The following is a 23,009-nucleotide window of genomic DNA, read 5'->3' as shown; positions in this document are numbered from 1 at the left end:
GCACTGCACTGCTGAGGCGCCACTACAGCCTGGGGTTCGACCGTCCGTGACCGGGAGCCCGCATAGGATGGCACACAACTGGCCCAGCGCCATCCAGGGTAGGGGAGGGTTTGGCCCATGGCTTTCTTTGGCTCATCGTGCTCTAGCGACTCTTTGTGACAGGGCCGGATGCCTGCAACTGACTCCGGTCGTCAGTCGAATGGCGTTTCCTCCGACACATTGGTGCGGCTGACATCCGGGTTAAGCGAGCAGTGTAATAAGAAGTAGGCGGCCAGGTGGGTCATGTTTCGGAGGAGACGTGACTCGACCTTCGCCACTCCCGAGCCCATTGAGGAGTTGTAATTTGAGGAGATACGCTTGTGGCCATACCACCCTGAACACACCTGTTCAGGGTTGGGCCTGGTTAGTACTGGGATAAGTTAAAAGAAATCCTAAAGCATCAGATCTCAAGCCAAACAATGCACTCCATATGATCCTTAGGCGTTAATACTGGCCACATACAGGTAACTGCCAAAATAAAGCTAACACCAACATAAAGTGTCTTAATAGGGTGTTGGGCCACCACGAGCCAGAACAGCTTCAATGTGCCTTGGTATAGATTCTGCAAGTGTCTGGAACTCTATTGGAGGGAAGTGACACCATTCTTGCACGAGAAATTCCATCATTTGGTGTTTTGTTGACGGTGGTGGAAAACGCTGTCTCAGGCACCAGTCCAGAATCTCCCATAAGTGTTCAATTGGGTTGAGATCTGGTGACTGAGACGGCCATGGCATATGGTTTACATCGTTTTCATGCTCATCAAACCATTCAGTGACCACTCATGCCATGTGGATGGGGGCATTGTCGTCCTATGGGGCCAAAGCCATGGTAGCCAAAATAACATTTTTATACATGACCCTAAGCATGATGGGATGTTAATTTCAGGAACCACACCTGTGTGGAAGCACCTGCTTTCAATGTACTTTGTATCCCTCATTTAAGTGTTTTCATTATTTTGGCAGTTACCTGTATGAAGACACTGGTATGGTACACCATTAAACTTTTTTGTTAGTATGGGCTTCCTCTCCCTCTGTAGCCAACGTTGAATACATTGGGAGGGCAGGCAGCCATTTTGCCGGTCAGTAGCCTAATGCTGACTCATTCTAACATATGAAAACTCTAGTGACCGCAAGCCTAAAAAATTGGAGGGTAACAACTGACTCAAGCTAGAATTCAAATCATTATGCAATCACAGATTGACATCCGATGGATTTTTTTCATTGGATATTGATGCAAAGCAATATCTGTCCTTACGCATCTGTTTGAATCCCAACTGTGTGGAGAACTGTAGATGATTTACTTTGTGTGCACTTAAGGCGTTTTCACACAGTTTTGAGCTATAGTTCGACTCGGTTATTTGTTACATTGTATTTTTTTCATTTGGTGCTGTTGGTTTCACATTGCCAAAATAAAATAAAAAAACCTGTAGGCTTTCACACCAAATTTGTTTGGTGCGGTTTTTCCGAACTCTGGTGCGTTTCCCCCCTAAGTTCGGTTAGTTTGGACTGGTGGGAACACTTTACGCACTTGGGAGCGAGCTAAACAAAGCACTGTGGTTCACTCAAAAATGGTGGTCTCGGTCCGATTCAATTCGTACTGTGGTGCGGTTCACGGCAGGTAGAACGCAGTCTGGACCAAACACAGGAAATGAACCAGAGATGCGCATTATTATTGGTTGTTTGACTGCGAGCACACAGCATCATAACTTGAGACATTGTGAGTAGCAGGGCATTTATGAGTGCATTAGGGGAGACAGGGGCTATACCAGGGATGTAGGCTACTGATCACATCGCTGTTAGAGCAGCTATTGCTGCATGTTGTTGGAAGACCAAAGCGAAAGTAATATGAAGATTGGGACACACAAGTGATGCGTCATGATAATCATAAATGGATTTAACGTGAGCATTTTTGTCCAATAAACTAAGGACTTGCATGGACAAGTGGTTTTGTCTAGGAATTTTTGTTCGTTTGACATTTGGCAATGTGAAACCAACCAGACCATATAAAAAAAATACAATGTTACAAATAGTCAAACTCTGATTCGAACTATAGCTCAAAACTGTGTGTGAAAAGGCCCTTAGAAGAGTTGTTTGCAAAGTTTAAATTCCTATTTTACAATGCCCACACTGCATTCGCTAGTGTTAGGTAATGGAAGCTTCAAATGAGCTTTGTTTTAGACTGCCCCTAGGACTGTTTCCACCAGGGGGAAGAGACTCTCTCTGACCCACCGCCAGCGTGTGCGTCCTGGATCTCTGCATGGGGTTGTGAAGCGGCAAGCGATCAAACGGACAGATGGCGCAGTGCCTGAGCGAACAAGAATCCACCTCGTCATCTTAATAAGGAGTTAGTGGGCCCAAGCTAACTAGCTAACCCCCTCCACACCCCTCTGTGCTATCTCATGCTTCCCTGGTCAGAGGCTGTCTTGGGCCGGGCACTGACCTCCACAAGGTAGGCATGTCAGGGGTAATCTTGAACCCCACTCAGGGCCCTGGTTTGGGTCAGAAAGGTTGATGGTAGGGGGGTAGGTCGCTTCCTTTGAAATGGAAGCCTGTGTGGGGTGTGAAGGGAACTCAGCCAAAGAGGAAAAAGGAGCTATTCTTAATATCAGGAAGGGTTGGTTATCTGTGTTGCGGTGTGTGTGTGCGTGTGCGTGCGTGAGAAAGCAAATGAGTGGTGACCTGGAGGCGAGCCACAGTCGTGGACACAGGGCTTTGCTGATGTCACTTCCTGCCGCCTGGGGTCTGTGTGTATCTGTCTGGTAGGAGCGCAGCAGGAACAGCACCTAGACAACACACACAAACACGTCATTTCAACTGGTTAAGTAATAACAGTGTGTGTAGCTGAACGACTGAGGCGTGAACTGCCGTGCGTTCGACTAGGCAAACAATCGCTGAGGTTGGTAGACGTTCACAAACAAAGTCAAAGTAGTTTACATTGGTCTGAACAAAGTTGTGTGTGGTTACCAAGTGGCTGTTTGGGACTTAGAAAGACATAACAAAACAATGATGTATTGTTGTGTGTATTATAAATGACCTAATGATAATATTAGTTGAGATATTGTGGATGTTAGAATGGAGAGACCAAGGCAGGTATTCTGAGGCTAGGTCAGATGTGTAGTCTGTATTCTGATGCAGTGCCTGTGTACTCAGCCTCCTCGGTCCTCTGTGTATTCTGGGCCCTAGTAAGTATACTCTTTAGCTGGGCCACGGCCACAGAGGAGGAAGCCATTCATTAAGCCATGCAGGGAAGTCAACGGGGGGAAAAACCAGGCCGACCACGTAGCACCAGCCCTGGCTCCCAGCCAACACCCACTGGCTTTCACAAACAGCACCCACCACACCCCTCTTTCCTCCCTGTCTCCGTCGTTCCCTGCCCCCTCCAAACTCTGGACTGGGAAGTCCCTAGTGGGAGTCTGAGTCAGCTTAATCCGCCCTCGCTCAGAGGAAACAAAAATATTTATAGAACCCAAACCGTCCTCCAAAAAGAATGACACTGAACAAAAACCAGAGGTGGGAGGAGAAGGGAGATAGGATGAGACGGAGCTAAAATAAAGAAGCCACAGTCAAATGAGATCCATAAAGCAGAAGGAAAGGCTCATGGTCTGATGTTTTAGCCCAGGGAGGAGAGGGGAGATGGGGGTGAGAGGTCACTGTTGTGTCCCTGCCTGAAGATGGTGCATTGGCGGAGGGGGACCAGGGTTTGACCTGTCGTTTTGACGAGGGACACCACCTCTTTGGGGACATTTTATGGGAGCGGTTTGGCAACGTTTGAGATGAATACGAAACAAATCAAACCCTCTTTGTACGGGTTATTTTTTTGTGAGGCGTTTTACAGTCAGTGTTGAATGTGTGTGTTGAGTGAGTGTGTGTCACTTTTAGCCTGGTAAAAATAGTGGTGGTGTAGGAGGACTCTTTAGAGCCTGTTATCAGGCTGCAGTCCCTCCCACATCCACAACCAGGGACTGACCACAGGGCACGGCTAGACACACACACACACAAAACTGCAGCCTTACGCAAGGACCCACCAGAAAACACAAACCACACGTAAAAACCTCTTGAATAAGACACTTACAAAAAAAATACAAACAAATGAGCATACCTTCACTATTAATTTTGTTACATTCACACGTAAGCATCCAAAGACACACGCAAACTCAAAACCAAGATTAAACATGGCCCCACCGACACACACACACGTTCTGAGACAAACAAGCCCTGTGGTGTGTGTGAACACTGACATCTTCAATCTTTAATCGTCACGGAGTCATGGAGCTCAACTGCATCCCGGGGACTTGCTGCTTCTTTCCATTTGTGCAGACGGTGGAGAGCAGCATGACCAGGGGTCTGAGCAGACAGAGCAGCTGGGGTTGTTGTATTAGAACAGTGAGCCAGAGAGAGCATGGAGTGGTGACCTTCTGTGTTCTCGTTCATCAGTCATGCAAGTAGGCTTGGCGGTATCCAGATTCTCATACCTTCATACATACACTACATGACCAAAAGTATGTGGACACCTGCTCGTCAAACATCTCATTCCAAAATCATGGGCATTAATATGGAGTTGTTCCCCCCCTTTGCTGCTAGAACAGCCTCTTTGCCATGAAAATGAACTTAATCCCAAAAAAACATTTCCACTGCATTTCAGACCTGCCACAAAAGGACCAGCTGCCATCATGTCAGTGATTCTCTCATTAACACAGGTGAGAGTGTTGACGAGGACAAGGCTGGAGATCACTCTGTCATGCAGATTAAGTTAGAATAACAGACTGGAAGCTTTAAAAGGAGGGTGGTGCTTGAAATCATTGTTCTTCCTCTGTTAACCATGGTTACCTGCAAGGAAACATGTGCCGTCATCATTGCTTTGCACAAAAAGGGCTTCACAGGCAAGGATATTGCTGCTAGTAAGATTGCACCTAAATCAACCATTTATCTGATCATCAAGAACTTCAAGGAGAGAGGTTCAATTGTTGTGAAGAAGGCGTCAGGGCGCCCAAGAAAGTCCAGCAAGCGCCAGGACCGTCTCCTAAAGTTGATTCAGCTGCGGGATCGGGGCACCACCAGTGCAGAGCTTGCTCAGGAATGGCAGCAGGCAGGTGTGAGTGCATCTGCACGCACAGTGAGGCGAAGACTTTTGGAGGATGGCCTGGTGTCAAGGGCAGCAAAGAAGCCACTTCTCTCCAGGGAAAACATCAGGGACAGACTGATATTCTGCAAAAGGTACAGGGATTGAACTGCTGAGGACTGGGGTAAAGTCATTTTCTCTGATGAATCCCCTTTCCGATTGTTTGGGGCATCCGGAAAACACCTTGTCCGGAGAAGACAAGGTGAGCGCTACCATCAGTCCTGTGTCATGCCAACAGTAAAGCATCCTGAGACCATTCATGTGTGGGGTTGCTTCTCAGCCAAGGGAGTGGGCTCACTCACAATTTTGCCTAAGAACACAGCCATGAATAAAGAATGGTACCAACACATCCTCCGAGAGCAACTTCTCCCAACCATCCAAGAACAGTTTGGTGACGACCAATGCCTTTTCCAGCATGATTGAGCACCATGAGGCAAAAGTGATAACTAAGTGGCTCGGGGAACAAAACATTGACATTTTGGGTCTATGGCCAGGAAACTCCCCAGACCTTAATCCCTTTGAGAACTTGTGGTCGATCCTCAAGAGGCGGGTGGACAAACAAAAACCCACAAATTCTGACTAACTCCAAGAATTGATTATGCAAGAATGGGCTGCCATCAGTCAGGATGTGGCCCATAAGTTAATTGACAGCATGCCAGGGCGGATTGCAGAGGTCTTGAAAAAGAAGGGTCAACACTGCAAATATTGACTCTTTGCATAAACTTAATGTAATCGTCAATAAAAGCCTTTGATACTTATGGAATGCTTGTAATTATACTTCAGTATACCATAGTAACATCTGACAAAAATATCTCATAACACAGAAGCAGCAAACTTTGTGAAGACCAATACTTCTCATTCTCAAAACGTTTGACCATGACTGTAGATGTTAGAACATTGCTGCGGGGACTTGCTTCCATTCAGCCACAAGAGCATTAGTGAGGTCAGGCACTGATGTTGGGCGATTAGGCCCGCAGTCAGTGTTCCAATTCACCCCAAAGGTGTTCGATGGGGTTCAGGTCAGGGCTCTGTGCAGGCCAGTCAAGTTTTTCCACACCGATCTCGACTAACCATTTCTGTATGGACCTCGCTTTGTGCACGGGGGCATTGTCATGCTGAAACAGGAAAGGGCCTTCCCCAGACTGTTGCCAATTGCTGTAGCGTTAAGAGTTCCCTTCAATGGAACTAATGGGCCTAGCCCAAACCATGAAAAACAGCCCCATACCATTATTACTCCTTATTACTCCTCCACCAAACTTTACAGTTGGCACTATGCATTGGGGCAGGTAGTGTTCTCCTGGCATCCGCCAAACCCAGATTCGTCCGTCGGACTGCCAGATGGTGAAGCGTGATTCATAGTTTCCTCTGCTCCAGAGTCCAATGGCAGCGAGCTTTACACCACTCCAGCCGACGCTTGGCATTGCGCATGGCTTGTGTGCGGCTGCTCGGCCATGGAAACCCATTTCATGAAGCTCCCGACTAACAGTTCTTGTGCTGACGTTGCTTCCAGAGGCAGTTTGGAACTCTGTAGTGAGGACAGACTATTTTTTATGAGCTACGCGCTTCAGCACTCGGCAGTCCTGTTTTGAGAGCTTGTGTGGCCTACCACTTCACGGCTGAGCAGTTGTTGCTCCTAGACGTTTCCACTTCACCATAACAGCACTTACAGTTGACCGGGGCAGCTCTAGCAAGGCAGAAATTTGACAAACGGACTTGTTGGAAAAGTGGCATCCTATGAAGGTGCCACATTGAAAATCAGTAAGGCCATTCTACTGCCAATGTTTGTCTATGTAGATTGCATGTCTGTGTGCTCGATTTTATACACCTGTCAACAACGAGGGTGGCTGAAATAGCCGAATCAACTAATTTAATGTGGTGTCCACATACTTTTGTATATATAGTGTACCTTGTGCCATACCGGGATATTCGGTAATACCGACACTGAACACAAGGGGAGCTATTTTCAAACCACACTGAATCTTTGAATACGAAGGTTAGCAATGCTAACAAGTACATGTACAATCCCATAGAGAATGCTAACTATATGCTAACGTGCGCATTGCGAACATTTTATAGTCATTGACCTAAACTATGTTCAGGACAGACATCCCAGCTCATAAAGTTATACAAGTAACTCAAAAATGCAATTAAACAGTTGGCTGCACACACAAAGCAAATATCAGACAGCAAGGCTCTTGATCCAGGAATGGATTTTCTGCTGTTACCGGCAAGGGAAGCTTAATTTTGGAAGAAGCTTACCACTTAGCTAGATAGCTAACTAGCTACTAAATTAGCAAACCAAATGTACAACTGCAGAGCATTTAGCACATTTTAGACAGTTAACGTAATAGTTATAAGATATCTAGCTGGCAAACAGTTGTGAATTCCGTACTGTAACTAGATCACCTGGCGCATGCTGCACAACAGTGAGTGCATCACAAGGCTCCGGTCTCTCGTGGTTGTGTCCTTGTAAACAAACACCACGTGACTGGGTACTACCGGTAAGCTCCTTAATGAAACAATTTGACAGCTGAAATGAAGAACGCAATCTTCTTTATCTCCTATCATATTGCACAAGTTAACTGCAGGTATTTACTTCAAAAGTAGCTACACATTTTCAAATGTATTAACAAACTTCAAAGAAATAGTTTCAAAGGTATTGAAAAACCATCCAGTGACTATTTTCAAACACCCCAGTATATACAGTATACCGCCCAAGCCTACATACAAGTACTACTCACTACCCACACTACAGACCCTGTCCAGCAACAGTACAGCCTGGTCCCAGATCTGTTTGTGCTGTACTAGTACTAGTCTCTACAGACCCTTTCTAGCTATAGCCTGGTCCCAGATCTGTTTGTGCTGTACTAGTACTAGTCTCTACAGACCCTTTCTAGCTATAGCCTGGTCCCAGATCTGTTTGTGCTGTACTAGTACTAGTCTCTACAGACCCTTTCTAGCTATAGCTTGGTCCCAGATCTGTTTGTGCTGTACTGTACTAGTACTAGTCTCTACAGACCCTTTCTAGCTATAGCTTGGTCCCAGATCTGTTTGTGCTGTACTAGTACTAGTCTCTACAGACCCTTTCTAGCTATAGCCTGGTCCCAGATCTGTTTGTGCTGTACTAGTACTAGTCTCTACAGACCCTTTCTAGCTATAGCCTGGTCCCAGATCTGTTTGTGCTGTACTAGTACTAGTCTCTACAGACCCTTTCTAGCTATAGCTTGGTCCCAGATCTGTTTGTGCTGTACTAGTACTAGTCTCTACAGACCCTTTCTAGCTATAGCCTGGTCCCAGATCTGTTTGTGCTGTACTAGTACAACTCTACAGACCCTTTCTAGCTATAGCCTGGTCCCAGATCTGTTTGTGCTGTACTAGTACTAGTCTCTACAGACCCTTTCTAGCTATAGCCTGGTCCCAGATCTGTTTGTGCTGTACTAGTACTAGTCTCTACAGACCCTTTCTAGCTATAGCCTGGTCCCAGATCTGTTTGTGCTGTACTAGTACTAGTCTCTACAGACCCTTTCTAGCTATAGCCTGGTCCCAGATCTGTTTGTGCTGTACTAGTACAACTCTACAGACCCTTTCTAGCTATAGCCTGGTCCCAGATCTGTTTGTGCTGTACTAGTACTAGTCTCTACAGACCCTTTCTAGCTATAGCCTGGTCCCAGATCTGTTTGTGCTGTACTAGTACAACTCTCTACAGACCCTTTCTAGCTATAGCCTGGTCCCAGATCTGTTTGTGCTGTACTAGTACAACTCTCTACAGACCCTTTCTAGCTATAGCCTGGTCCCAGATCTGTTTGTGCTGTACTAGTACAACTCTCTACAGACCCTTTCTAGCTATAGCCTAGTCCCATATCTGTTTGTGCTGTCTTGCCAACTAACCAACTCCCTTGTCAACTATATGACTTGGTAAGACAGCACAAACAGGTCTGGGAACAGGCTAGATTGGCTACAACCTCAGAAACAGCAGTACGGTTAGACTTCCGTCTCCTACAGAATAGCGGAGGCTACAAAAAAAAAATGTCCATGAGAGAGTATACAGTACAACTCCGGATTTGTATTGTGGAAATACACAAAGGATTAATTCCCCACCGCACAACCTCAAAACACTACTGACCACGCCGTGCATACTGGGTAGACAGGCCTATGTGGCGTCGCTGAAGCGTGCAGAGGCGGACGTCGTGTTCTGTTAGTGCTGGTCCGTCTGTTCCCTCGTTAGGCAGGTCCAGGGGAGCCCGGGAGGTTGTGTCAACAGAACTTATTGGGTAGACCGGAGCGGTGCTGGCTAACACGGTGTTTGGTGGTGCTTTAATCAAAGACCTATCTCTCAAATAACTCTAACCTGTCTGCTGATGCATGATGCTCTGGGGGTGGTCTCCTGAGGACACTGCAGGTCACACGGCTAGGGGTGTGGGAGAGAGAGCAGGCAAGAGTGTGTCAGTGTACTAGCAGTGCGTATAGACGGGTCTCGGCAGGTATGCTGTGTGCTTGTGCACTGTGTGCCCTGTTAATGGAGGTGAAAAGGGGCATTCTGGATAGCAACAGAAGCTATGTTAATCGGCAAGTGAAAGCTAGGAAGGTTTTTCCAATAGGGAAGAGACTGCCACATCTGCTATCTGTTACACACACACCAACTGACTCCCTGACAGTGGCCAGAACACATTAACACACATTAGCCATCCCCTGCAGCTGAACACACTGTCCTCATCATTTCAGCATAAACAGGCCCTCAGTATTTTGTGCACACACACTATCTCCTCTATCTAGTGTGCCCTGGGTGATGCTCCAGTCCACACGTACGCTCGGTCTATCTCAGTCTACCTCCTCTACAGTGTTTACGCCTGCATACAACCCCAGCTCACACCACTACAGCCCTCTTCTCCTGCCCCAAACACGACCCAGCATCTCCAAACACTCCAGTTTATCTGTGACCCATCAGGGGAAAGACACCCCTCCGTATTCAGATCTACCAAGCGGGACCTGACACGCTGCGTTCCTGCCCAGTCTATATCTGTGGTGCATCGTCTAAAGTGAAGTGCCCTGCTGCAAAGAGGCAAGAGCAGGCACGCATGCAACTAGATAGATGTGCTACATACACACCACACATCTCCCCTCTCTCTCCTCCCTGGCCACAGAGACAGGGCTCCCCTGTCATCCTCCTCTCCCAGAGAGAGAGAAAGACATCTGTGAAAGCTCCACATATGGCCACCATGACAGGAAAGAAAACAAACCCTGCTCCTCCGAACCCTCACATAAGCCTCTGGGAGTGCACTTCCCCTGCCATCCCTCACTTTCCATCTCTCTCTTTCTGGTTCCCTCTCTCCCTCCCTCTTACGCTCCCTCTCTCCTACTCACTGTATTCCATTTCCCGCTCACCCCCTCTAACCGTTTCCATCGCGTTCTCCCCATTCCACTCCCTCTATCCCACAGACCTCCATGAAACCTAGCCAGTATTGAAGACAAGAAACCACTATCAAATCATAACTGTCAGATCACTGAAAGAAAATACTAAACAAAGATGTTCATTCCTCCCCCTTACTCTGCACCGCCCCTGATTTGGGCCACTCTGTCCCCCAAGTCCCATTAGGAGTAAGCCCAGCGCCAATGACTCATCAGTGTGTGTTGATATTACTGCGTGAGTGTTTGGTTGTGTTGTCAGAATGTGTTGATAGTACTAAATATGTATTTACCCTGGGCTGTCATAGTGTGATAATGGGGTTGACAGGATGTGTTGAGAGCTATGTGTGTGTGGTGTGTGCGTGCGTGCATCTTTTTCAGTCTGTTGACAGTAGAGAATGGAATTGGTTCTAGACCTGGAGCAGGGTTCCGTGGATGTGGTTCTGCTGGGTTCTAGGTCCAGGTTCCAGAGGCAGGTCCTCTAGTAGAGTCTGGATGGTGGAGGGGACCTGGGTTACCATGACAAACGGGACCAGGGCCCGGGCAGCCATCTCACGGGTCCGGTAGACCGCAGAACGACCACACCTGGAACACAGACAGACAGGGCAGGTTAGAGAAGAAGGATTCTATAAAAGCCCTACTAAGTGCCCACACACACACCCCTGTGTTTGGGTGAACAGTATACTGTATGAGAATAACTCCAAACAAATGAGTGGACTGATGTCTGAGGCTTTATAAACATCCGACCGATCAAATAGTTATCTAGCTCTCAGGGAAGCAGGATGAGCCTCTTTCGCCTACACTCACACAAACACAGTCCTCTACTGTACCGTACATGGAGGTGTCGGGGAATGTGTTCACTGTTCAGTCACCCATTACACCTGCTAAAATTAGCCTTGTTTACAAGTGACTGTCTGTCCGTCCCTCTCCAATGTCAAAACTGGCATGGAGGCAGCGTGGGTTGGACATGGGTGAGACGTGTGAGGGAGGTGGGAATGAGGGCCTTTTGGCTGACTTTGAGGACCGATTGACAGACTTACATTAATTTACATTAAGACAGACAGGCAAACAGACACACAGACATGGCATGGGGGGGGTGAAGGGGCGGCAGGTAGCTTAGTGGGTAAGAGCGTTGTGCCAGTAACCGAAAGGTCGCTGGTTCTAATCCCCGAGCCGACTAGGTGAAAAATCTGTCGATGTGCCCTTGAGCAAGGCACTTAACCCTAATTGCTCCTGTAAGTCGCTCTGGATAAGAGCGTCTGCTAAATGACTAAAAATGTAAAATGTAAGAGGTGAGGGGTAGGAAAGGCAAGAGAGTTACAAGGTAGGAGAGTTAGGGGTAAGGGAATTTAAGGGTAAGGTGACGGGGAGTTGCTGCGACGTTGGCTGTTCGCTGCCAAGGCCTGCTGTGTCACATTGTGTGTGTTTACAGGGCCGTAGCGGAGCCGAGTGCTTTACGAGCGGCTCAAGCCAAACAAACAGCCTTTCGCCATGCCGCTCTGCTCTGGAAACTCCGGCACAACAGGAGCAGAGGAGCGTCCATCCATCACGCGGCTTATGGAACGGAATGTCAAAATGAAGATGTTCCGCTGCTCTGAGATTTAGCTTGGCCTGGAGGGCTGGAAGATATGTTTCCAACCCCCACAACTGCCCCTCCCCCCTTTTTTACCGATACACGAGAATACACACACACATCCCCCTTCTCCCTGACACACACACTGTCAACAAATGGTCCTCCACCTGCTGTGTCATAACTCGCAGACCGACACACAAGAGGCCCTGTGTCAAACAGATACAACAGTTATCATTCCTCTGCTCTGAACTGCTCTGAACTGTCCCTAATGAACAACCTCTCTGCCTGCCCACTGCCCCATCAACCGCCCAGCCCCATTTGGGCCCCATATGTTAACTATCAGCGCTAATTTGTCCCATTAAAACTCTTTGTAGAGGAAATGACCGTTTGGAGGGGTGTAATTTTAGAATCAGGGCCGTCCAAAGCTGTCTCCAGGGGGTCAGGACACAGACTGGGGACGGGGAGGGAGAGGGACCTGTGTTAAACGCCAGCCAGACGAGGGGAGGGCCAGTGGGGGCATCTGGGGCTCATTTGTGTCCTGGCAGTCCAGTTTCCTCCCTAGCGACTGTCTCTGTTCTGTGTTAACACTAAACTAGCTCCACTCTGAGCCGTAATGGAGCCCGTTCGGGAGGAATGGATACTGACTGTTACAGTGAAATGAGATAGGTAGAGGAGACGGGACCAGAGCGAGTAAGAGAGAGAGAGGTAGGAACGGAGGGAGGGAGGAAGACCTGCACAGAGACGCTTGGTCTGGATAGTGGAAAAACGATAAACGGTATCGGGTTAGTCAGAAGCAGTGCCAGTCTGCCAGGGGCACAAAGAGAAGGAGACAGAGAAAGAGAGATTGCAAAAATAGTCTGTTTATCTTTCACAGATGGAGGGAGTCACGGAGGGAGGGACGGGGGAATATTGTGACCCCATCACCCTTACTGACGAGGGCAAGGCTGAGCCGATAGAGGAACGCAAGAGATGGAGAGATCTGTCAGAGAGAGGCAAATCAAAAGTGAGCTGGTGATGAGACGGATGCGGGAGATAGGGATGGAAAGGTGGATTAAGACGGCTGGGATAAGAGTGGGGAGAAGTCCTGGAGGTAAGGGAGGAGGGGGCAGATAGTTATCACCCTCCCAGACACATCCACACAGGAGAAGGGGAGAGAGCGAGAAAGAGACAAGGCCTGAGCAGCCAGGGCCCTGCTATATTTAACATCCCCAACATATGGGCTTCATTTGGGTGGATGTGCACTGCATACCTCCATGGACAAGAACCAGCCAGCCAGCACTCTGGCCCTGGAGCAGTTAACCCCCACTGTACCAGACCAGACAAGCAATCCTCTATCCATTAAGCAGCATAGGGAGTTGGGTCAGAGAGGTGACAGCACAAAGTATTAATTATATAGGGGACTAACAAAAACGTGTGTTTAAACAATTCAGGAAATACACCATAAAACATACTAGAACACAACAAAGTCAGATCCTACTCACAGAGTAAAGCAGCTTGGCCAGGGTCCGGTTGCATAACATCTTAGGGGGTGTTATTAGGTCTTTAGCCATCTTTTCCTCATTCAGTCGTTATTACAGTGCAACTGCTGAGGAGTGTGGACTGTGTGTGTGTGTCTATGTGTATCAGTTCCTCTGCTGAATGTTGTTATCTGGCCACTCACAGAGCATTCCAACCTCAAGGCCCTGTCCTCCCTCTCTCCTCTACTCCCTCTCTTCCCGCTGTCCCAGGCACCGAGCACATACAGCCTTCCTCTACTCCTCCCTGCCTACTTATGGTCTAAGGCAGTGTTTCCCAGCTCCAGTCCTCCAGTACCCCCAACAGCACACATTTTTGTTGTAGCCTGGGACAAACATACCTCATTCAATTAATTTAGGGCTTAAGGATTAGTTGATCCGTTGAATAAGAATGAGTACTGTTGGGGGTACACTGGTCTAAGGGAGTACCTCTTCAAAGAGTATCTTAAATAAGACATCTGTCTTATTCCTCCCCATAAAATTTTTTACTTGCGCTTATCTTTTCCTACTAGCAGACTTTGCTGATAACTTCTTTATTGGCGGAAAAGTATACTTACTACGACTGTGATATGTGGTTGTTTCACCTAGCTACCTTAAGATGAATGCACTACCTAAGTCCCTCTGTATAAGAGTGTCTGCTAAATGACTCAAATGTAAAATGTTAATGTTAGGGTGAACCTAGACCTCTCTAACCACCCCTCACTGTAATTTGTCACGGAGCTGTTTATGTGACGTTACGTGGTGTTGACTGTGTTTATGTCTGTTCTGTTTGCTGCCGTTTTTTGTGTTGTTTGTGTGAAAAATCAATCCAACTGTTCATCATAAAGAGAAAGTAAATTCTGTACTTCTACTCCCTCCACCTCTCTGGTTAGCTGATATCTCTCGGTCTCTCAACTGCTCACAATGTCTATTTTCCCTATAGTGGTAGAACCAACGTTGATAGAGAGACCCCTCACCCATTCTCAGTGGCTGATGGTACGAGCCAGGGGGGTGGAGAGAGAGAATGGGCGTGGCCTTCGGCTCCTGGGAGGTTTGCAGGTGGTGCGGGGGAACATGTTCCAATAATATTTTTCAGTCTTTTCTTCCAGCTCCAAGAAATGAGAAGAATGTGCGAGCCTATCCGCAGTTTCCCATGAGTCTGCCCGGACCCTCCCGACGCAGCCAGAGGAGCAGCGATAAGGGAGTGGGAATCTGGGAACGCCGTGAGACGTGGAGAGAGCGCGAGTACCCACACACATGCATCCCTTGGCACGCACGCACGCACACACACTCGCACGCATGCAGCCTCCACACCCAGCTAAATACGGTCCTTTATTGACAAGAAATTAGGTATACTCTTGGCACTGTTAAGCTTGGTGTACAGCTATGTTTGGTTAGATGTAGATAAGACATTGAGCAGGTGTGGTACTATCTAACTACTCACATAGGCCAAAACACACTGGGTGACCTACCTTACTGTGTACAGTATCAATGGAACACAGTGGCCCATATGTGTTCCAAAGAGTACGATTGTAGCTAATCACAACGGTATGACGACAGTGAATTACAGTGCCTCATGTGAGTTATAAAGTGTAATCGTAGAGAGCCTGGAAGTTAGAGCATCAGTTGTGTGTGTGTGTGTGTGTGTGTGTGTGTGTGTGTGTGTGTGTGTGTGTGTGTGTGTGTGTGTGTGTGTGTGTGTCCCCTCACCTGATGATGAAAGGCATGAAGGGGGCAAGGCCCAGGGGGGAAGAAGACCCATCCATGGGGGAGGGGAAGAGACGCCCCAACACCAGCAGCAACAGGAACAGGCTGGGGTGCAGAATCACCTGACCACTGTCACTGGAACAGACACACAGAGAGTTTCAGTTATTATCTATCATCTGTAATACTTGTGGTACACTGATTTAACAACATTTAGTCTTCTGTGACAGACGAAAACAAAAAAGTCTATCGGGCTGTGATCATCACAAAGTTCATTCCGGTGCGCTGGTTTTGACGAATCAAGATTTCACGGAGGTGCCCCCACAGCTGGTAACTTTAGAATTTTTGTTGTCGTTTTTTTCTCGCGACTCGCATTAGTCCCAAAGTAACGCCTTCCTGTCCCAGAACCAAATCCAGTATCCAGATGCGAGATTTGGTTTTAGCTTGCCGAGATTAGACAACATTTGATTTCACCTTCATGCAAATCATTGACAAGAAAGACAAGTTTGGTGCAGACAAACAAGAAAATGGACAGGGGGGGGTTCATTAAAAAAGAGAGCAAGAGTAGATTAAAAGACCTAGGAAAGGATCCCCTAGAAAAAAGGGGGCAGAAAGTAGGAGTCAGTGAGCAGCATTGTAATGATTTACTTATCATTGACCCATCTGGAGTGACTGGCTCATTATTCAGGCATGCTATTGTGTTTAGACAACCTTTATACACATCTATTGTAGTTTATTCCCCATACTGGAACAGAGACAGAGCAGACCTGCCCGGGAAATATTACAGGCCAGATGCTCTCTGGATTTAGGCATATGGAGAGCATACAGAGAAGATGGATACATACAGGGGAGATACTGTACAGCACACAGTAAAGTAATAGTTATTGAATATAACTATACCCCCCTCCCATCCCATCAGTCTAGTCCATCATACTGGATCTGCTTCACTCAATCTTTTCAGACCTATTTTTCACTCAAACCCTTTATCAATCCATTTCTCTCACTAGCCCCTACATCCATCTCTTCCATTGTAATCCTACAACTCTCTCTCATTCTAACTCTACACCCCCCACTCTCTCCCTGACTCAGAATAAAAACAGTCCCTGTGAGCCAGTGGTAACTGTTTCATGGTTGGCAGTGTCAATCTGAGTGAGTGAGTGTGAGAGTGAGAGAGAGAGAGAAAGTAGATGAAAGAGAGAGAGGCCATAGAAGGCCCCAAACCAGACCCCTTTCCACCCCCCTCTGCCAGCTGGGCCTTGTGCTTTTCATTATTCCATTCAACCACCACCCCCACCCACCCACCCCTGGCTCCTCTGGGATGGCCATGCATTGGGAAATGTTATAGGCCGCTAATTATGGCCCCGCGTAATGTGTTTAGCATCCGATTTCAGTCAGGCACAGCCATAAGTGATGTCATGTAGCACGTGAGAGCCGAGGAATTGTTAACATATGACGCTCTGCTGGAGGCTGAGAGAGAAAGAGAAAGACCTGTTGCCACAAGAAAAGGGCAACCAGTGAAGAACAAACACCACTGTAAATACAACCCATATTTATGTCGATTTATTTTCCCTTTTGTACTATTTGCACATCGTTACAACAAGGTACAGTGCAGTCGGAAAGTATTCAGACCCCTTGACTTGTTCCCTTTTGTTACGTTACAGCCTTATTCTAAAATTGGTTAAATTATTTTTCCCCCCTTATCAATCTACACACAATACCCCATAATGACAAGGTGAAAACAGGTTTTTAGACATTTTTGCAAATTTATTAAAAATAAAGAACAGAAATACCTTATTTACATAAGTATTCAGACCCTTTGCTATGAGACTCGAAATTAAACTCAGCTGCATCCGGTTTCCATTGATCATGCTTGAGATGTTTCTACAACTTGATTGGAGTCCACCTGTGGTAAATTCGGGGGAGAAGGGCCTTGGTCAGGGAGGTGACCAAGAAGCCGATGGTCACTCTGAAAGCGCTCCAGTTCCTCTGTGGAGATGGGAGAACCTTCCAGAAGGACAACCATCTCTGCAGCACTCCACCAATCAGGCCTTTATGGTAGAGTGGCAAGACGGAAGCCACTCCTCAGTAAAAGGCACATGACAGCCCGCTTAGAGTTTGCCAAAAGGCACCTAAAGGACTCTCAGACCATGAGAAACAAGATTCTCTGGTCTGATGAAACTAAGATTGAACTATGAATGTCAAGCATCACGTCTGGTGGAAACCTGGCACCATCCCTACGGAGAACCATGGTGGTGGCAGCATCATGCTGTGGGGATGTTTTTCAGCGGCAGGGACTGGGAGACTAGTCAGGATTGAGGGAAAGATGAACGGAGCAAAGTACAGAGAGATCCTTGATGAAAACCTACTCCAGAGCGCTCAGGGCCTCAGACTGGGGCGAAGGTTCAACTTCCAACAGGACAACGAACCTAAGCACACATCCAAGACAACACAGGAGTGGCTTTGGGAGAAGTCTCTGAATGTCCTTGAGTGGCCCAGCCAGGGTCCGGACTTGAACCCGATTGCACATCTCTGGAGAGACCTGAAAATAGCTGTGTAGCGACGCTCCCCATCCAACCTGACAGACCTTAAGAAGATATGCAAAGGAGAATGGGAGAAACTCCCCAAATACAGGTGTGCCAAGCTTGTAGCATCATACCCAAGAAGACTCGAGGCTGTAATCGCTGCCAAAGGTGCTTCAACAAAGTACTGAGTAAAGGGTCTGAATATGTAAATGTCATATCAGTTATTTATTTTTTATAAATGTGCAAACATTTCTAAAAACCAGTTTTTGCTTTGTCATTATGGGGTATTGTGTGTAGGTTGATGAGAAGAAAATACAATGTAATCTATTTTAGAATAAGGCTGTAACGTAACAAAATGTGGAAAAAGTCAAGAGGTCTGAATACTTTCCGAATGCACTGTATACCCCCCCAAAATGCTAACCTCCCCTGTTATTGTAATGGTGAGAGTTTAGCATGTCTTAGGGGTATGATATTTGTGCATCTAACTTTCTCACTCATCATTATTCACGATTCATTCAGGATTATACGTAATCATGTTAGCATCCACATTAATATAGAAGTGTTTAGAAACATATTTTATTCTTATTTAGAATAAAAGTGACGCCAAAATGAGACAATACATAATTTACCATTCATTTCTATCAGGCACAAAATAATCTGAAACACAACCAAAACAAACAGCAAATGCAGCCAACACGTGCAGAGTCACAAGCTTGGTGTAATCATTGCATGCTATGAATATGGGACCAAATACTTAACTTTTTACTACTTTAATACACATAAATTAACTTTTGGTCCCCTAAAATGGGTGTACATAAAGTGTTGTAATTTCTAAACAGTTCACCAGATATGGATGACAATACCCTCAAATGAAAGCTGTCCGTCTGCACTTTAACCTCATAGTCATTGTATCATTTAAAAAGTGCTGGAGTACAGAACAAAACAACAACAAAATGATTTGTCCCAATACTTTTGGAGTTCACTGTATACTGTGCTGGCTTGAATATTTTATTTTATTTCCAGCAGGTTCGAGTAACTGTGTGGTGGATGCGGAACCAGGCCAGCCCAGTACAGCTCAGCCTGTCGTCTCGGCATGGCCCTATAGTGTGAATCAGACATGAATGTCCCTCTCTGTGTAGCTTGAACCCTAACTCTCACCTGTCCACTGACGCTGCAGCCGCCTCCAGCTGACTCAGGAGGAAGGGATACAGAGCCGGGAAACGAGTGAAGAACTCCCGGCCCGTCATCCTATGGAGAAGGAAAGAGGGAGAGGGATGAGGTGAGAAGTTGGACAGGATTATTTCAATTTATGTATCTGTGTACAGTAAAACATCTTCAGCCACGTAGCAGATAAATCGACTCTCTTATTTGAACAGTAGTGTAACATCAGCAGTGGATACACCCTACCAGCTCTGCAAACCATTTGATAATTACACAAGTTCCCTGTGCAGAGAGAGGGGGTAGAGGAAGAAAACAACCTCTCCAGTGCTGTCTGGCTTCTAAACCACTTCCTTGCATATCAAAGCATTACAGGCCCATAAAAAGCTCATTAGGAGCTCATTAGGAGCTGGCCAGCAGGGTTGGCATCTCAGGAGGCTCATGCCAACTACCAACCAACCAACCCAGAGGGAAACACACTTCACTTCAGCCTGTATCGTTTGTTTATCCCCAAGGCAAGCAGTGTTTCTGGAAATAAATGCTGTACTCTGGACAGTAGTCTGACTTGGTCACTTTATGTGCGTGTTTGGAGGGGGGTAGTGTGTGTGTGTGTGTGTGCGTGTGTTTGCGTGCGAACGGCATACCATGCATAAACTGACAACATTTAACTTTGGCAGCACAATCTCCAAACACTAAATGCCACCATTCACGCCAAGCCAATAAATACCTTTTTTTAAACTCCTAACATCTAAATCAAGTGCCCTGAAACGTAAGGGGACGGAATGGCTAGGTTAGCTTGCAAAGCCAAACAGCATAAACCACCAACGTAAAGAGCGGAGCGCACATATGCTTTAGCCAAGACTGCGACAAATACTTTTTCCCCCCCACGAAAGGGACACATCCATCCACCCCTCCCTCCCTCCCCACTTCCTTTCCCCTACCACTAACCATCCCGTCCCAGGCCTGGTCCGAGTTAGAGCCGGGGCGCCGTCATGGTAACGAGGTGCGTCTGTTGTGTCTGGTGTGTCGGTGGGGCCGCATGTGGCGGCGGCGTGCAGCGTCACAGCGCGACACGGAAAACAGTCCCCCGATTATGACTGACATGGGCCAATGTGGTAGCAGTTACGTGTCGCACAAAACCCTGTATTCTTTCACTTAGGGTTAGCGTAGTCTTCCAGCCAGGCCAAACGTCTTGAACACAGATAAAACGGCCCAGCCACGGAGGGCATGCCTACAAACCTGTCCATTACAGGCCTCTGACCTATGCCACGTAAATCACCTTTGACCTCTAGACACATACACAAGCACACACAGCTGCGTGAATGCACGAACACGCACACTAACCCCTTGCCACGGTACGACCCTCCTTCCTTCTGTAAGCCCTTAAGGCTTTTCTAAGAAGTCAGCTATCTCGTAGGTAGATAACACCGACTACCTAGAAGATTGCCTTGCATTCTGTCTAAGTATTTGAAGAAGAGGGCCTTAGCGATGGCAGAGGACTGTAAAAGTAGACAGGCGGGCCTCGCCTCCCTCTCCCCCTTATGAGGCCCTCTCAGTGGGACGTCTCACTCCTCCAGTCGACCCTTTCATGGGGTCAGAGGTCAGAGGTCATGTCTGGGCAGATTAGCCAGGTCAGGGTCAGTTGGGGGGGGTGAAAGTGTCTGAGGACAAGCCCCGTCTCGTCTGCCTGGGCCAGCAGGCCTCACATAATAACAATGATGATGACATAACAGAAGAGGGAGAGACAGAGGGTGAGGACTGAGAATACATATACTGTAGCTGTTGTTGGCTTGGGTTTATAGAGCAAAAGTGTTATCCAAATAAAATCTAGACGCAGAACAGATAACAAAAAAACGAAGAAATAACCATATTATAAACACAACAATCACTTTCAGATTCAAACCCTGTACAAATAAAACTAACACACACACAAACACGCAGACACAGCTATCACACACAACACACCAGTGGTCAGCTGGCCCGACAGGTCCGATACACTTCACCTCCACTGGAGCCATGGGAGCCGAACCAACACACACACACACATCACAGGCACAAACGCGCACAGAAGTCTGACCAAACAGACCAGCACCCAGCCAGACATTGGAGTGGACAGCCTGTCACAACGCATTTACTGTAGCCAGAACACACAGCCAAATAATCACAGTAATAACACGTACCAGACGTAGAACACACGAGCAGTACAGACCAGGGGAAACACGCACAGAGACACACACACACCAGCCTTTCTCTCGCTCTCCTACACACACGTCTTTCTCGCTCCCACACACACGCCGTCCACACAGCAATAATATGAGACAGAATAACACACAAAGAAAAAGAAAGGAAAAAAATCCCCAAAACAATTGAGTTGGCCTGGCTCGGAGGGATCAGAAGGCTTCTTGCCACACAAGCAAATTAAACTAAAGGAAAACATACTGTGCGGTTGGACGGGCCAAAAGGACCTTGATTGGACTTCATCATGAGAAGGAAAAATCTCTTCAGATCAACTCCTCTGCCCCCATGGTTACCAGTCACTCTGGATAAAATTATGAGTTCAGCTAAGACCTAAAAATAACACTATCGCACACAGTATCTACATAGATGGGATTCACTTTTAACCCGTCATCGTAAGACTATCACTGTAAACAAGCAATGAAATCCTTTCCTCTTAACCTCAGCAAGTCTCTCCCCCTCTCTCCCTCTCCTACTGTTATCTCTCCCATCAATCCCCACTCACTCAAGATGTGACCTCTGTCCATATCCACAATGCAATGCTTTGACGGGCACTCGCCCCAGCGCTGTCCTTGGTGGCTAATCTCACCCTTCACAGGACAGAGTCGAGCGAGCGCCCCGCCAAAGCACTGCATTGTGGGTATGGACAGAGAGGTCACATCTGGCGTGAGTGTGGATTGATGGGAGAAGGGTATAAGGTGAACGGAGACAGTGCTGCAGGGGGTCCTGTCAAAGACTACCCCCCTCACAGTAACACACACAGGTCAGAGGTGAAGGCCAGTGGCGCAATGATTGGAGAGAGGGCAGGGTTGCAGGAGGGGGGAGCTAGACAACAAGAGCATTGCTGTCAACTGGTGGAGGTATGTGTGTGGTTGGGGGGAGTGAGTGAGTGAGTGAAAGAACATGTCTGTTTGTGTGAGTGTGTGCCACGGTTCGTGCATGTACTCGTATTTGTAGATGGTGTACAATGCAGCCTACATGCACTAGACTTGATTGAAACAAAATGTCAAAAATCATTCTAGAGTCAAGATTCCTGGATATCACAGTGAGAAAAAGTATGAGAGTGAAAGTGCAGAATGGGGGGGGGTATGGATGGGTAGAAAAGAAGGAAAGCAGATGGGGAGTTTGAGTGCATCTATCCTTTCTAAAGACAGTGTGAGAGTCTTGCAGGGAATTGCAGCATTAGACTATGTTTCTGCCACACTCTTCAAGCAGAGAGAGAACGAGAGAGTAGAGTAGGACTGATTACTTTTGGCTGGAGCCAAGGGGAGGCTTGGCTGGTGTGGACACACTGCCCCCTGCTGGTACACAAGAGAACCAACAGGGCAGAGCACATCATACTGGTAGAGATCAAAAGGTCAAATCATAACTCACATTCTGCGCACTCCCCCTTTGGATTTTGTGTATAAACAGTGCATAAATGCCAATGGGAGATTTGCACTAACATATGTTAGCGAAGGCCCTATAGAGAAGGACTGAGGGTGAGCAAGCAGGTGTGGGATCCTGCTGCTTTACTATGGGAATCAGAGACAAATATTGAGACTCGGGAGGGATCCAGACCTGTTCTCTTTGGAGTGCTCGTCCTTCCCTTTCTTTACTCCAAAGATCCTCGTGATGAGAGTGCTGAAGAGTAGGGTGGAGGAGTTCCTCACCTGAGGTAGAGAGAGAGGAGGATAGATTACATGCAGAAGACTATCATCTTGCAGGACAGTCAGATGAATAAAGAGAGAGAGGGATGACGAAGAGGAGTGTGTGATGGAGGGA

General features: G+C 47.2%; 1 protein-coding gene across 2 annotated transcripts in view; it reads right to left on the bottom strand.

Annotated features, from left to right (window-relative positions):
* The window catches only part of thada (THADA armadillo repeat containing), a 114,279-nt gene that overhangs the window by 43,986 nt on the left and 47,284 nt on the right, over nt 1-23,009 (bottom strand). For both annotated transcript variants that reach the window (XM_045211535.1, XM_041866187.2), the window contains exons 26-30: nt 22,806-22,897; nt 19,011-19,100; nt 15,337-15,468; nt 10,977-11,145; nt 2,718-2,821 (exon numbers count right to left, since the gene is read on the bottom strand). In XM_045211535.1, the coding sequence (XP_045067470.1) occupies nt 2,718-2,821; nt 10,977-11,145; nt 15,337-15,468; nt 19,011-19,100; nt 22,806-22,897 (587 nt within the window). The remainder of the gene's footprint in view (nt 1-2,717; nt 2,822-10,976; nt 11,146-15,336; nt 15,469-19,010; nt 19,101-22,805; nt 22,898-23,009) is intronic.

This window comes from Coregonus clupeaformis, chromosome 37 (assembly GCF_020615455.1).
Source record: "Coregonus clupeaformis isolate EN_2021a chromosome 37, ASM2061545v1, whole genome shotgun sequence".
Classification (NCBI taxonomy): domain Eukaryota; kingdom Metazoa; phylum Chordata; class Actinopteri; order Salmoniformes; family Salmonidae; genus Coregonus; species Coregonus clupeaformis.
Note: the sequence above shows the minus strand (reverse complement) of the source record. Positions and strands in the feature narration are given on the sequence as shown.